This window comes from Sorghum bicolor, chromosome 5 (genome assembly GCF_000003195.3).
Source record: "Sorghum bicolor cultivar BTx623 chromosome 5, Sorghum_bicolor_NCBIv3, whole genome shotgun sequence".
In the NCBI taxonomy this organism is placed as follows: Eukaryota; Viridiplantae; Streptophyta; class Magnoliopsida; order Poales; family Poaceae; genus Sorghum; species Sorghum bicolor.
The window spans coordinates 1,040,550-1,057,799 of NC_012874.2; the positions used below are offsets into that span (position 1 = coordinate 1,040,550).

General features: G+C 39.0%; 1 protein-coding gene across 1 annotated transcript; it reads left to right on the forward strand.

The window, feature by feature from the left end:
* On the forward strand, positions 2,643-3,794 carry LOC8080003 (GDSL esterase/lipase At5g03600). The gene is given in 5 exon segments (XM_021461363.1): positions 2,643-2,675; positions 2,677-2,818; positions 2,993-3,210; positions 3,305-3,357; positions 3,593-3,794. Coding segments are annotated over 5 exon segments (648 nt in total).

A 17,250-nucleotide genomic window follows, 5' to 3' on the forward strand; every position in this document is an offset into this window, starting at 1 on the left:
GGAGCAATAGCAATATAATAATACAAATACATAGCAATTCATTATGAGACATCGCACAAAAATCAAACTTTGTCTTACAAATACTAGAAAGTGAAGTAAAATTCATAAACTTCGGTTCCTTCGGTTAATTCGGTTATCGGAGAGTAGGAACTGATTTTTTTCTTGGTTATTTCGGTTCCTCGGAACATAGGACAAGAAACCAATTTTTTCGGTTCCGGATCTTTCGGTTCTGGTTCTTTCGGTTTGGTTTCTCGGTTTCGGTTAATTATGTCTACCAGGACGTCTGTCTGGCCAAGATCACATCGAATTTACAAGAACGAAATAGGATACGCAAAATACTCATGCGCACCCAGAAACAGTTGCACGTGTAAGTTGCAAATATCAAATAGCATCATCACAGTATTTATTACATAACGAACAAATACTCAACATATAGTCTTAAATAATAATGGTAGCAAACTAATAAAACTCACGATAGCAGCACCACACAGGGATAAGACATCGACCTCGACCGGTTGACTCCAAGCCTAGTACCCATTACAATTTTCAATCATCTTCTGCAGCATATCCTGGGGTGTTGTGAAATAGCAAGGATGAGCACATTCCGTACTCAACAAGTATAACTAGAGGTTCATGAGGCTTAAACAGCCGACTCGTGTTTGACTGCATTTAGCTTTTATGTATGTATCATATTTAGCATTAAATAGCATACAAGGCATGTTCAAACCCATACCCACATGATCAATGTAAGCATAATTAATACAAAGCATAAACAATAATTAAATGAGCATCTTACATGACAAGAATCATCATCTTTAATGTAAATGTTCCCAGATCGCATGTGTATGTAAGCACGGCTAGTATAACGGTTTATTAAACACTCTGCAGAGATTGCACATCTTTACCTATGAGTCGTGATTTAGCCTTTTATCTAAGGTCGTGAGCCTCTTAACCCCCTTCCTAGAGAGACCGACAAGGTTCACTATTAAGTCTTTTAAAAGTTCATTTAACAAGTCATGACCATTAAATTCACTCGGCAGGTAAATATAGGGCTCTCCTTCCCATGGCACATAACTCACAACATATACACACAAGGACAGAGGCTACACTATACCCAATGTATCAAGCCATTCTTACGCCATTTAAGGTAACTGCTAAGAAACTAGACAAGGGTTCTCATACTGAGCTAAAGTTAGAGCCATATAGCCCTCATGGTTATACTATAAATTCCCAGTGAACACATATAGATAAGATCTTATATAGGCAAAAACTATCTTTTAACATTCATTACATAGTCATTAAGCATCTTACAAGATCATGGTTAAGTCAAGCACTAGCAAATTCTACCCCAATGTATAACCAAGAGGTGTCAAGGTATTCAAGGTATCAAATAGCTATGATTTCCCTACAGTGGGCAAGGTAGACACATGCATATGATATAGATAATTAAGAGTAAATAGGTAACAAGAATAATCTCAAGCTATACTTGCCTTGATCAAAGTTTTCCTACTGCTCCTGCTGGTCGTCAAATTACTGGTCTTGCTCACCGATGTACTGTTCACCGTCTATACTTGATCATCAAACAACAACACACAAAGAACGAAATCGGAGCCAATCATGCATAGCAAATAAGAACTACAACTAGGATAGTACACCAATAGTATAAAAACATGTTCAAAAGTTTATAAAAATCATTCTACGCATCGTTACGATCACACGGACGAAAAGATCACAAAAATCAGAGTTAAAACGGAGGAGTTATGAATTTTCTAAAATTTCCTTTAGTAAAACAATTAATTAAATAGGACCTCGAAATTATCCATGGGTAATTGCATACCTTTTCATGGTCTATCCTTTGTCTTCTAGGAGTACCAGATCCACTACAGTATTTTTATTTACTTTTCATTCTGGTAATGTAAGAAACTATCCGCACTTCACTCTTTTTCCTTGCAAAGGGGCACAAGGTTTTTAACGACGCACTACGGTGCTGTACCCTATAATGTAACATGTCATTCTCCCAAGCTAAGGTTCTGTTTGGTTCCCTTTGTTAAATTTTAGTCAGCTAGAATTATTATTAACTACTTTTTAGATGACTAGTATGACTAAACTACCCGCTCTCGTCGCTGAATCAGCAAGCAAAGATTTGCTACAAGCAGGGCTCCCCAACACGACCCCCCGCTGCCTCAGCATGCAGTTGTACGTGGCAAGGAAAACCAGAGAGTCCGGTCTCGTGTTGGTGGGTTAATTTTCTTGGGGCCGGCCGGGCTGCAACGCACGATGTCGGCCGGTTTTGTACAACAGAAGAATGATGAAGAGGCCTGCCCGAGGACGACGAATTGGAAGAAAGTCGTATAATTAGTACGTGGTTAATTAGTTTGTTAGAGATAGAGATAGAGATAGAGGCCGGCCGGTAGGGTAACAACTAACTCTCATCGATCTCTATGCATATACCGCCTTTAATTTGATTTACCTCCTATATATTCAATAAGTACGAAAGCACGCGTTGTTTGTTAATTAGCAATCTCCGGTGGCGTGCAACATGATGAAGAAGCAGGTTAATTGTGGGCATCGTCGTTCTGTTTCTCCTCGTCGTCGGTGGTGCTGAGTGCCGACGCCATCGTGACCACCGTCGACATGGCCAGATGCTCTTTGTATTCGGGGACACCTTTGTGGACGCCGGCCGGCAACCTTGCACCGACGTCGGAGAAGAGCAAGGCGTCTCGTCAGTGGTTCTACCCCTACGGCCGCTCAGACTCTGCTCATCACAACAATCCAACCGGCCGAGTCTCCGATGGACTCGTGCAATCTGATTTCCTAGGTACGTACGTACGTAATCTATCTCCGGCCATCATCTGCCATGTATAATTAATTGATTGGTCGTTCATTATATATAATTATTGTTCCTTGATGAATGATCGATCGATCTCTCGTGCGTGCATGATCGATCAGCAAGGATCCTAGGCTTGGACGAGTCCCCTCCGGCGGCGCACAGGCTCCAAGGACGACGTGGACGCATCTGGCGTCAACTTCGCAACGGCCGGGGCCAGCGCGTACGATAGCCTCTCGAGGCAGATTGATAAGCTGAGCAGGCTTGTGACGCGCGGAACCATCGAGGATCGGGACCTCGACGACTCGATCGGGGTTGCACTCATCGCCTTCAACGGCGCCGGCGACTATGCAAGCGTCACCGTATCCACCAGCTCCGACCAGGTGTGATATGCATGATGCTCGGTCACGACCACACACCATGCATTAGCTACGTACATCTATATATATATATATATATATAATGCCCTTTTGGCAGGTAATGGCCTTGAGCGACAAGGTGACGGATGCCATTGCTGACGGCGTGAAGAGGCTACTGGACCTCTAGGCGTGTCCAAGGTGATCGATGGTGAACTCGCTGCCTCCCCTGGGCTGCATGCCGTTCGACACCCAGATGTTCAACTATGGCACCTGCGACCCTGCCGCCAATGCGGCCAGCGACGTCCACAACAAGGCTCTCAATAAGAAACTTGATCCACTCGACGACGTCCTCGTGCTCGACATCAACTCAATCTTTAGTGACCTTGCCAGGGGTAACTACATACAGGGCGTGTTGCACCGGCACCCATGAACGGGATGCTGACGGCGGCTACTGTGGACGTGAGGACGCCAGTGGCACACCTCAGTACACTCTATGCTCAAACCCTCAGGATTTCTTCTACTGGGATTACATGCACCCCACACAGGCCGGCTGGAACGCCGTCATGGACCGCCTCCAGGGATCCATCCATGATTTCTTACGCAACTAGCTAGTATCTTGCATGCATGCATCATCGATCGAGTATTATTATTAATTAATTAATTAGGTGGTGTAATAATAATAAAATCAGCTTATTTGCGAGCTGTTATTATTGGTCTCTTTTGTTACCTTAAAGTTATTAGCTAGATTGGATTGGTCGATCAAGATACAACATTTTTCATATATATATACTATGAGTCATCTGGCCTGTCCTTTATTACAGCACATTTTATTTTATGTCACGGCTGCAGTATGAAGGGCGTGTCCAAGGACTGAAAACGTATTCCTACATTCATGTAATAGCTAGACAATGACATGTAGACCCTGCGGGGCCGGCTACCTAAGCCATATATTCTGAACACTCGTTGTAAGAAGGCAGACATATTTTTCATTGCGAAACACAGAACTTGAGCCAAAGGTTCCTCTACTCGGTCGGGCCGAATCCCTACGTACTCCCTATCTCTCTCACGTTGTCGGCGATCGCCGGCGACCACGGATCTTACAGGTGGTATCAAAGGCGGTCGTTCCTTGGATCCCAACCCTATCCCACCCAGTTCCATCGAAACTTGCTGGATCGCTCTAATCCACCAACCACAGAAACACACGGCGGCTGCATGACAGGAGTCCGGTCCTTGACGCGCGGACGCGCGCGGCGGCGGCGGCGAGGCCGACCTGCTTGCTGGATCCCCATGATCCGGCACAAGCAGCAGCACCAGCAGCGGCGTGGCGACGGACGACGTCGACCCCGAGCGCAAGGCGGCGGCAGCTAGCTATATATATATATATTATATATATACAAGTGCTATTCTACACCCTAGGTGTAGAATAATATTCTACACCAAACTGTTATACTGAACAGAATTCAGTATTGTCCAGTACTCGTGTTTCAGTATTTTTCAGTATTGTTCAATGGTCCTGGGTGTACGGCTGGATGATACTGAACGTTGTTCAGTACTGCTCAGTATTTTTTCTACTCAGTTTTGACTTGTGGTGTAGAATAATATTCTACATCTAAGATTTAACTTGGTTACCTATATATATATATATATAGCTGTGTAACATAATACAAAAATAAATAACCACTGTCAAGACTAAAATAAATAACCACTGTCATCGTTAATCCTAATGCAAATAGACCCACCTCGAACTACTTTTGAAATCCACCACCTCCACTTATCACCAAAACCTCTGGATTTTAACATTTCCTCAAGGAAATCTCAACTCACTCTATCATAGGCTTTCTCATAATCAAGTTTTAGAATAACACCTGAATCTTTCTTCCTATGTACCTCATGGACTATTTCATGGGCAGCCACCACACTTTCTAAAATGTATCTACCTTTAATAAAAGCAGTTTGGTTAGAGGCAATCAGTCGATTTGCAAACCTTGATCAGTCTATTGTTCAAAAGTTTTCCAAAAATCTTGAAACTACAGTTCAGGAGGCTTATAGGTCTAAATTTCTTAAGGATTCTAGCATCAGGTTCCTTAGGAATAAGGGTAATCATAGCAAAGTTTAGTCTGTCTAGATTTAACATGTTATCTTCAAAATCCTTAACTAAATTCATTAAGTCATTTTTAATAGTGTCCCAAAACACCTGGTAGAACAGAAAAGGAAACCCATCTAGACCAGGAGCACCATCAGAATAAGAACTGAAGACCGCCTCTTTAACCTCAGCTTGAGAGAAAGGAGCTTGTAACATAACATTTTCCTCCTCAGAAACTTTCTCATCTTCATCCCAGAAGTCATGACTAAGTCTAACTCCAAGTCTCCTAATTCACTCCAAAGGGTTGGGGTTAGGGCCTAACATATACTCCATCGGGCCACAAGGGTCCAAACCTGTCCAGAGTAAAGGCACTCAAGGAAGAGGTGCTGGCTGTCTCCAAATTCCTTATGCATAGCGCGCAGAAAATAGTTATTTTCCCATCCTCACGCTTGCAATCTTGCTGCTATCCAGAGACTATTCTGGAGAAGGAGCTACAAGAAGAATTTGCATCTCAACGGTGTCCAAGTCTTTCAGATTAGCTTTGGGAAGTTTGATAGTTGCAACCCCTCAAACTGTATTTATAGGCCGAGAGCTTGCCGTGTACACCTTAGAACTGTCCAAAATTCAGACAATAGTGTCCTCCGTGGGCTTCGATTCTTCGTTGGTAAGTCAATGCAAGGACGGCTCATCTGCTAGCCATCCAATGGAATTAACTGGCCCAACAGGGTCTCCAGTTTGGCGGCCATCATCGTGACAACCAAGAATTAGGTCCTGTTTAGTTTCAATATGAAAACTTTTTAACTCATAACATCGAATATTTAAATATATGTATAGAGCATTAAATATAGATTAAAAATAACTAATTATACAGTTTGTATATATTTTATAAGATAAACTATTTAAATCTAATTAGTTTATAATTGGATATTAATTACTATAGTCACAAATATACTGCAGTATCTCAAAACTTTCCTTTTAGCGAAGGGCCTTGTTTAGTTCCAAAAATTTTTGCAAAATATGAATAGTACAACTTTCGTTTGTATTTGATAAATATTATCCAATTATATACTAACTAGACTCAAAAGATTCGTCTCGTCAATTCCGACCAAACTGTGTAATTAGTTTTTATTTTTGTCTATATTTAATACTTTATGTATGCGTCTAAAGATTTGATATGACGGAGAATCTGAAAAATTTTGCAAAATTTTCTGGGAACTAAACAAGGCCCAAACAAGAACGAATTGGAATGGAAACCCCACCACCTATTTTTTGTATTGTATCTTACGACACATGCATGACACATTAAATATAGATGAAAACAAAAACTAAATTCATAGTTCAACTGCAAATCACGAGATGAATCTTTTAAGCTTAGAGCATCTCCAAGAGACCAAGTAAAATTATATTCTAAACTACAAGATTTAGCCATTGTGTAAAATAAAAAAAACTCACTCAAAGCATAAAGTTCTACAACAGCCTTTGTATAGGATAGCTAGTGATGACGACATGGTATATATGACAAACTTGCTATTTTAGCAAACCGGATAGCACATCTGTTGGACTTTAATTTTTGCTTTGAAAATATAAAAATAGCCTAGATAACATGGATAGCATATCTGTTGGAGTTGCTCTTAGTTACTTCATAATTGGATAATGTTTGCCAAATAAAAACGAAAATGCTACAGGACCCAAAAACAAAAAATTTTGGAAACTAAACAAGGCCTAAGGAGTGCAAAAAGTACAGAATTACAGTTGCAAAGAAAGGAAAAGGAGCTTGCAAAGCTCAAAATTGAAGAGTACAACAAGCATTAGACTATATTCTCTAACTAAGAGAGCCTGCAAGGCTAGGCCCTCATTTTTCTCAAAACTAGTAGGCCGTCAAGTTCCCTCCCCCTCAAACCCTCATTTTTAATGGCTAATGTCAAAACATGTTTATACATCCCACATTTCTAGATTTTTCTTGATGTTTTCCCATTTTGTAGAGCTAAAAGTTTTAAAGAATTTAAAGATATTTTCATGAGCTCTAAATATTTTATCAGGGTTTGTTATATTCCAATCTATCTTTAGTTTTTTTTAAAAAAAAAGCTTAAAGACATTTTTTTGCGGTTTAAAAACCTTATCAAGTGTGTACCTGATTTTCTTTGGAGGCGAGTATCCTGTGTAGATGCGCATCAACTCAGCCCCTCCGAATCAAAAGAAACCATGAACCCACTTTTGCGAGCACAAGCAAACAACTGAGCAGCACGATCAGCTGAGTCGCGGTGCTGTGAAGGCGGTCGTGCCATGCTGAGCAACAACTGCATCGAACGCTTAGCACGGAGCAGCGGTGGTCAGTAACTTGCGTGGGGTATGATCGGTTAGAGGGGCTAAAGTTTAATAGGTATTGTAGCATATTTGTAACTATAGCGATCAGTGTTCAATCATGAACTGATTAGGCTTAAAAAATTATCTTGTAAATTATTCTTTAGCTGTGTTTTTAGTTTTATAAATAATTTATATTTAATACTTCATGTATATGTCTAAACATGTGATGTGATAGGAACTAAAGTTTAACTGCGTGAACCAAATAGGGCCTTAGAGATTTCTTTTGTTCACCTGACAATAGAATAAAGGGGTGTTTGGTTTGGAAGGTAAAGTTTAATAGGTACTGTAGCAGTTTCATCTTATTTGACAATTAGTATCTAATCATGGACTAATTATGCTTAAAAGATTCGTCTCTTAAATTACTCTCCAGCTGTGTTTTTAGTTTCATAAATAGTCTATATTTAGTACTTCATGCATATATCCAGGGCAAACTAAACACCCCCTAAGTTGATATGAAAAGATAACAGTGTAGAATCCTAATCCACGTCTAGCATTTAATGTCACAAAAGTACAAGTTGTCAAATGCTCTCGTAATAAATAAATACAGAGTTGGCCCTCCTCCATTGTAGGATAAAGTAGACCATGTTTGCACGATGTACGCTCTTCATCATATTCATGTGTTTGAGAGAGGTCCATCACGCCCCATTTTCCATATTCATGCATAGTGGTCAAAAAGATCACTAATTAACCATTCAAAATTGATCAGATCTAAATCATCAAATAGCAGCAGATCGTTATTTTGTTATAGTAGTCATGTTGTTCATGCACCTCCTCATGTCATTTAGGTTTCCAGTCAGTCTAGGTAAAGCCCGTTTCGCATGCACGTCATTTATAATAGGTGAACAACGTTTGGTTAAAGTGATTTTACATTGTACTTACATGATAAGTGAATGACATATTTTTGGAATTTTGGTACAACCTCCTTAGCAACAATTTTGTTCCTATAAGTTGCAATAGGAAAAAGTCTACATAACCCTCAACTATTTAGGGTGGAACAGGGTTCAAAATTTCGGCGAAATTTCACCGAAATTTCGCGAATTTCGGTAATTTCGGTGGTGGCCGAAAGAAAAATCCAAAATTTTATTATATACTAATACATGTGCTACATAACTTTAGACTCATATTTTCTATTGTTTATATTGCATATTCTTCTATTCAATAGATGTGTAATCATAAATCATATTGATACTTGTTTAGATCTATTTTTTTAAAAAATAAAAGCATACTTCATGTGCTAGTCTCTAAAAAAATTTCGGCCGAATTTCGCGAAATTCGGTAATTTCGGTTGTGGCCGAAATTTTTGCGATAACGAAATTAAAAACCTTGGGGTGGAATACTTCATCCCCTAACCTATAAAATCGGATATTCTACTCCCTGAACTTTTAAAACCGGTCAAATAACCCCTAGAGTGGTTTTAGAGGGTAGTTTTGTCTTTTTTTTATTTATTTCCGTTGAATCTTTAAAAAATTATAATAAATCAAAGAAAAATCATAAAATAAAAAAATCAATTTTGTTGGACTCCAGATGAGTGAATATATAATATGACATACTTTAATACAAAGTTTTTGTTGTAGCTTTAAATCTATGTTTTTCTATAATTAATAAGAATAATTCATATATGTAGTTCCTATGGTTCAATTATGGTAAAATTTTTATGGTGGACTCATTATTGTATGCTTGAACTACGGTAAAACTTTCGTATCCATTGGATCACCTATAACTTAGTTATAGATTTATTTAGCTTTATTCTTGTTAAATCTATACTTTATTTATAACTAAGTTATACTTGATCCAATGAGTCTGAAACTTTTACCATAGTTCAAGCATACAACAATGAGCACACCATAAAAATTTTACCACAATTGGACCATAGAAACTACATATATGAATTATTCGAATTAATTACAGAAAAATATAGATTTAAAGCTACAACAAAAACTTTGTACTAAAGTATATCATATTATATATTCGATATGTAGATCTACTCATCAAGAGTCCAACAAAATTGAAATTTTTATTTTATGATTTTTCTTTGATTTATTATGATTTTTTAAAGATTCAGCAGACATAAATAAAAAAGAAAAAGGCAAAACCACCCTCTAAAACCACTTTAGGGGGTTATTTGACCGGTTTTGAAAATTCAGGGGGTAGAATAAACGGTTTTATAGTTTGGGGGACGAAGTATTCTATCCTAGATAGTTTAGGGGGTTATGCAGACTTTTTCCATTGCAAATATATATACAATCCCTTGGTTTGCTTTGGATGTCCATATGTATCACATGGATAGTCAGACCTCTACATGAGAAATAAGCTTGCCATCCTTTTTGATTTAGTTAAAAGAGGAAGTTTTCGGTTTGATGCACTGGAGGAAACCAAAACAGCACAAACAGCTTATGTGCTGCATTGCTGCATAATGGCATATATATATATATATATGGAGAGAAGGCGAATGCTCATTGATTCATTACCCTTAAGGACTATGGCAAGAAGGGTGCGAGCTTGTGACATTGTCAATTTGTCTTTGGGTGTTTAGAGTTGAGCTGTGCTTACATGATTAAGAATCTTTGTGTTTTATAGGGTGGTGGGACATAGGAAGACTGCCGCTCACTAGCCTGAACTGACGCCAAAGAATTAGGTTCAAGGCTCAAATAAAAAAACTCGACTAGGGGGAGAGACGTCCCCTAATTTTCGTCTTAAGAAGTTGGTGTCGTGACTCAAATTCAGGGCTCAAAGAATACGGCACATTTAAGTTGATGAGCCATCAGTGAGAGGGAACTTAGAGAAATATGGAGGAAGACAAAGATAGTGAGCGGCCGAATTTGGTTCGGAGGGTGAAAGAATAAGGCCGAATTTGATTCAGAGGGTGAAAGAATGGAGATGTCGAAAGAATGCGGCCGAATTTGGTTCAAGGTTGAAAGAACATGGCGTGTTAGTGAACGGTGAGCCATCTCTCAGGTAGACAAGTTCGAAGGAAGACGAAGATGATGATGCTCGACGCCGCTCGGCTCTTTCTCTGTATTTTTATATTCTTCTTGGCTTCCGGGCAGGAAGCCGCGTCCACGTGTAATTCGGCTATCCGATTTCGTCCAGAGCGGTTTCTCATGGTTCTCTTGTACACTGCCTCAGTGCTTCTGCTAATCTTCCACCCAAAAACTAAAAAAATTCAAGATTTCCTATCACATCGAATCTAGTTGTTTTCCAAGAACTAAACTCAAATAGGCGAATCAAAACCATGTACTACCACAAGCCATCCATGTATAATTTGCGGTTACCAGAATATCAGTGCAGTGCCCCTGAGATGGTGTCCTAACAGGGGCGGAGACAACTGAACTCTGAAAATAACTCCTTGACATGTTGGTGATGGTGATACTGATCTGAACCTCCTTAGCTACTGAACATTTAGCAATGGAGACTCTGGGTTTAAGTTCAACAAAAAACCCATAAATCAATAGCGCTCCAAGAAGAAGTGCAGTTAATAGAAAGACAAAAGGAGAGTAAGCAAAGAAGGGCAACCCAATGCCGAGTGCTACAGGATGCTCAGAGCCTTAGAGCCAATTTTATGTTCCCTTAAAATTCAGCCCTGCGATGGGATGCAGATCTAAACTGGAAACAGAAAAAGGTGGCAGATCAGACAGGATTGAAAACAACTATGTTATAAATCCAAGTCACATTTGTTGTTGCCCAGCTGGTATTGAACTGATCTCATGCTACAGTAAAATTTCATCCAGCAAATGACACAGTTTACTTGAAAAGGAAGTATATTGCAGTACAATTTCACCTTTGCACACCCTTTGCGCTAATTAATCTTAGTGATTTTCCCTTTGTATTTGCATTCGATTCCCTTTGCATTAACTAATTTTAGTGATTTTATACTGGATCTCATGGTTCTCAATACTTTCAGCATATTCGACAACGTGGACTTTGCACCCTTATCACCGGCTGTCTTGCAGTTGTGGCAACGACTTGTCGACTTCCCCGCCGTTGATTCTGCAGCAAACAGCCTCGGCAGTCATCCTTATCAACAGACAACAGGTACAATTTTGGGCTTTCTTTTTACCCTGTAATTCTTGGGTTGCGAGGCATTCAATGTACGTCCATGGTGCTTCGACAACTAGGTGGGAAACATGTGACCAGCTGCTAGCATGCTAGCTGCCATGCATCACCGATCACCTGTAGGAAATTGAAATGATAATGTGCCCATGAAAGTTTGGAATCCCTCTTCTACAATTTTTTCTAGGGAACCTTTGCTTTGTATTTGAGATACTTGTACTATACTGCAACCAGTGTGTGCAATGATCTACAGGTACTGTACTCTGTATGATAATTAACTGAAATTTGAAATCTTCTCTCTATTAACTTTGGGAGCGAAATTATTGAGTTTATTGTTGAATTATTCAGAGCATTTCTTCAACTGCCTATCTAGCATCAATATTGCTTGTGTGAAAATAAGAATGAAAAGAATAGACTTCATTCAGCCCAATATGTTAGTACACTTTTAATTTGTTGGTCTCTGAAATTTCAAGCCAACTAACATTTTGCAGTATTGACGAGATTTTTCCCCCATTGATATTTCAATTCTAATCTGCATATATTGGATGGTGTCTGTGAATCTTTGTGCTGTATTGACGAGATTTTTTCCCCCATTGATATTTCAATTCTAATCTGCATATATTGGATGGTGTCTGTGAATTTTTGTGCTCTTGAAAGAGTTTCTGCTCCAGACCATTGCAAATTGATCTATACTTTTCAGGACATGGCTGTACATTCAGACCATCTCTTCTTTCTCTCTTCTCTATCTCTTATCTACAAGTAAGCATCCCCAACCGTTTTGCATAATTGGTTTGGCAAATGAGGGAGTTTGCCAAGTCTAAAAAAAATATGGCAAAGGTGAAAAGAGGCAATCTCCAATGGTTTGGCATTAATCACTTGGCAAAAAAGAAAATTATGGACCCACACAATTTTTTTGCCGAGCTTTTCTCCTCCCAGTGCGTCGGGTGAATGTTCGCGGCAAATTTATTCCCGCCGAGGCGCTGAGGTCGCGGCGTTTGTGCATGGCCGCTCGGAGTTTGGCGGCTGGAGTCTTTGCCGGCAAAAACGATCCGAAGGGCATCGATGGAGTATCTGGCGTTGATGGAAGACCGATAGGCAAAAGCATAAATAATTGGGAGGGCATCGATGGAGTATCTGGTGTTGATGAAAGACCGATGGGCAGTTAGCAGAAAAGTCTAGCGGCGGGATGTCGCTAAACTCGCGCGACCTCAACCCGTAGCCCTGCGCGGACTTCGCGCCAGTTTCCCAATGCCAAGTGTGAATAGGCTTGGCATATATGTCAATTCTTCTCTTTTTTTTACCAAGTTAATAAAATTGTAAAGTCCAAATGCCAAACCGTTGGATATGTGTTTTTAAGATTTTGTTTTTGCAAATATATGAATGCAAAGTCTATTTACAAAACGGTTTGGGATGCTCTAAACCCTTGCCTAGAACAATCGTTCACGGCAGACGAAAGACACCCATCGCGCGATGGTTCACCCAGCAAAAGATGCGTGCAAGTCAAACCAATTTACGCCCAGTCATAAAACCACCGTACAGTCTACCTCCAATCCCGCTCGGTGGACCCAAAAGCCCGGCGCACGAGCGGCACGCTCATCCCTCGTGAGATCGTGCCTCCAGTCAGTTTTCCTCCCTCTCGCCACGACCACGACCACGACCACGACCACGACCAATCCTCGTCGACCCCCTGCGACCTACCATTGGCGCCGGAAGCAAGGGCAAGGCGGCGCGGCGCGGCTCTTCCTCATGACATGGAGCATCTGGAGAACACGAGCGCCGCCTGCACTGTGAGGCCACCGTACTTTCTCCATCCAAATTGTAAGTCGTTTGATTTTTTTATTCTAAATTTGACCACTCTTCTTATTAAAAAAAATTGTACAAATATAGTCAAATTTAAGTCATTCTTGAAGAACTTTTATTAATAAACCAATACACAATAAAAAAAAGTAATATTTTGTACAAAACTTTGAATAAGACGAGTGGTCAAACTTGATATTAAAAAAGTCAAATGATTTACAATTTGGGATGGATTGAGTACTAAATTTGTCTAAAATGTAAATGCATCAATCTATTTGTTTATATTTTCTTGGCATTAGAAACCACAAGTTTTTCTCGTGCAATTAGTACTTTTGTATTTCATCCTTAATTTTTTTGTATGCTACAGGATAATAGTCAAAGGTAGCAGAGACAGTGACAAATTAGAAGCATAGAACTATAAGGGCGTCGTTGTTTGTTCAATTTTGCTAAAAAACAATCATAAGCTGCGATGATCTCTGAACCTATGTAAGTATAAGAGCATATATGAACTCTGCATGTGTATTGGATTTGACAACCTGAACTCAAGGCTGAAACTAAATTCACATGGTGTCATATATTTTTTTGACAAGTCATGGTGTCATATATTTGATAGGGATTTGCTAACACCTGAAACTGATATGGATCAACATGTGTTTCATAATGTCCGCTCATGACGAGGGAACTTTATTTCCTATGTTAGTTCGTTCTATCCATTCCTGTATTTTCACATGCATACTGATAGGAAACATAGGACAAAAGAAACATACAATTTCTTCTTCCTGAAGCTACGTACTCTCAGAATATCCTTCAGATAGAAGGAAGCATGATGTTGTCACCTCTTTCATCTTAGATAAATATTTTAATTGGACTAGGTAAATTAATCCCTCCTAATTTTATGAGAAGTTAACCAGCAGAGTTGTGTCCCCATAATGTATCCTTTATGCAAAATAAAAGGACAGTTCTATTTGGTTGTTGTGCTGCAGAGAGAAGTTAATGTGGGAACACCGACTACAACCACTGGGGTGAAGTTTAGTTAAACTTTTTTGTGTTAAGGTCAGAAGCAAATCAATTCCTCCTGACTTTTTCTGTGTTCCCCTATGTGTCTTCCTCAAGGATACAACCATCTAGCACAGATATGTAATCTGATAATTGTTGTATCATATTCCATGGTCTCACTTATCTTTGAAGACTGAACCAGTATTCCAACAAATGACATGCCCAGCATGTGTTTGTTGAATTTAAGCTTTGGTGAGAAAAATTGTTAATTCATTCCTAGCATGAAAAAACACTATTCCAAATTTCCTTGCTATTTATCGTGATATACTCCCTCCATCTCATTGAAAGTGTCGTTTTTTGACTTTTAGATTTTTTGTTTGACTGATCGTCTTATTCAATTTTTTTATATAAATAATAAAATAAATAAATTATTGTTAAAGTACTTTTGTAGAAGGAATAAGTCACAACAAAATAAATAATATTTATATAAAATTTTTGAATAAAATGAATGGTATAAGAAATTTAAAAGTTAAAAACGATACTTATGTGTTCCCATTGCAACACACGGGTATTACCTAGTATAAGTCCAAACATATACGATATTCTCTGTATCTCCTCAGAGTCTTCGATAGAACAATTCTTTTTATCACAGTTGGCCCATCAGGCCTATGAGAACTCGAAGACCATAAGTCCAAACATGGCATTATATTACTTGGCCACATACTAACCTTTGTGCGGGGCAGGGCTAGGTTGTGCTTACGTTTTATCTTTTATTTTTTTTTAGCCTTAAATCAGGTTTGCCTCTATTGGATCAAATCCAATAGTTCTATACAAATGTCATCTGATGTTCCTTTTCTACAAAGGATTCTTTGATACTCCACAAAGTTATGCTGGCCTTTAGGCAAGTCTCAATGCATAGTTTTATGGCACAGTTACCAAGACTATAAACTAGGTAACCGAGCCATATAAGTTTTATGAGAATGAAACTCCTCGCTCAGAGCAAGTTTAATAATACAACCCACTTGCTGGCTGTAAGGTTTCTTACAGCCTTCTTTCAGCTCACCCATACAATAGTTAGCTATTCACTATTTAATACATGGTCCACTTATCTCTCTCACAAAGTTTTTTGGTTTTTGTGCCTAAGCTGGCTGTAAGCTTACAGCCTGCTTCTCTTCTCTCTCCTCCCTTCTCTCCTCCACCTCCTCATTTAGCCAGCTTACAGCCCACTATAATACTTGCTCTCATCTGATAAAACTCCTTCATTTAATGACACTGCCAAGTCAGCAATTTTACTTATGTGACACCACATTTATTGTGCATGATACACCCATGAAACATGCATTGAGACTGACATTAATTCCCAGGAAGTGTTGATTAAATTATTGTTGTGTGGCAACGCACGGCTATCTCATTTAATTTGCGTGAATCATAAATATATATGTATGTGATGTGTAATAACTTTGACATATATTAATGTGATGTGTAATAATACATGAGTATTTTCGAATTATATACATAGTTATATATATAATAATTGTGTAAACGTGAAACTTAGATTATGAAAAAACATCGTTGATTGATTATTTTTATGTTTATCTCTAAAATAAATCGTGACTGTGGACATTATACATTTAGGTTTTGTTGAGATCAAAAAAGTTTTTGAATCTTGATACTATAGCATTTTTTTGTTTTTATTTGACAAACATTATCCAATCATGGAGTAACTAAGCTTAAAAGATTCGTCTCGCGATTTACATGCAAACTGTGTACTTAGTTTTTGTTTTTATCTATATTTAGTACTTTATACATGTGTCATAAGATTTGATAAAACCAAAAAATCTTATAACTTTTTTGGTTTTTGGGGGAACTAAACAGGGCCTTATACTAGTGTAGTAGCGGCAGTGGGCAGTAGCCGGTGGGCGGGTGTGAGTAGGGATGAAAACGGTAAGGATATTTTCCGACCATATTCGAGACCGAATTCGTTTAGAGAAGTTCAGATCTGTCCGTATCCGAGTCCGAATATTCAACATCCGATACTGTATCCGTATCCGAATACTTAAATCGTATATTTATGATGTCGACATCTAATCGTATCTTATCCGACCTAATTGACATTATCCGTATTCGAATCCGAATCCGACCAGAAATATGAAAACAAATATGATATCGACGATATCCGTCCGTATCTAATCCGTTTTCATCCTAGAGAAGAGAGGAATCAAGGTGCGCTGCGCGCATTTGTCGTGTCGTGCCAACATCGTGGCAGCAGGTCACGAATGGGTCGAGAGCTAGCAGGAACACGGGCTTTTGCGCCGCACGCCATCCACGCGCAGGTGGTTTTGTTTACTTTCATCTTAAAACCAAATTTTTTAAAAAATTTTCTGTCATATCGAATCGGCTCTGACCTGGTACAACTTGAGCACCTGACTAAAAACGTAGTATTTCATTTTAATTTCTAATTTTATATCATTTCCTCTTCCATTTTATATATCCTTTTTCGGTCATCAGCCGAATGATTTTACTAATACACCATGCCTTTTGTGGATTATCAATTCTCCAATGTGTGGTCCCCATGTACTCATGTGACATTTGGTGCGTACAAGCTCCTGGCCATCCAAAGGTGACGACCCAAATAATGTTCCCTTTTGTGCACCATTTTTTTTGTCACGTCTTGCTTTACAGAAAGAATCATTTGTGTTTGCTTCATTATTTATTCATAATGGATTGCTATCTACCGCTTCCACATGAAAATATTGTATGGTTTCCTCTTTCCT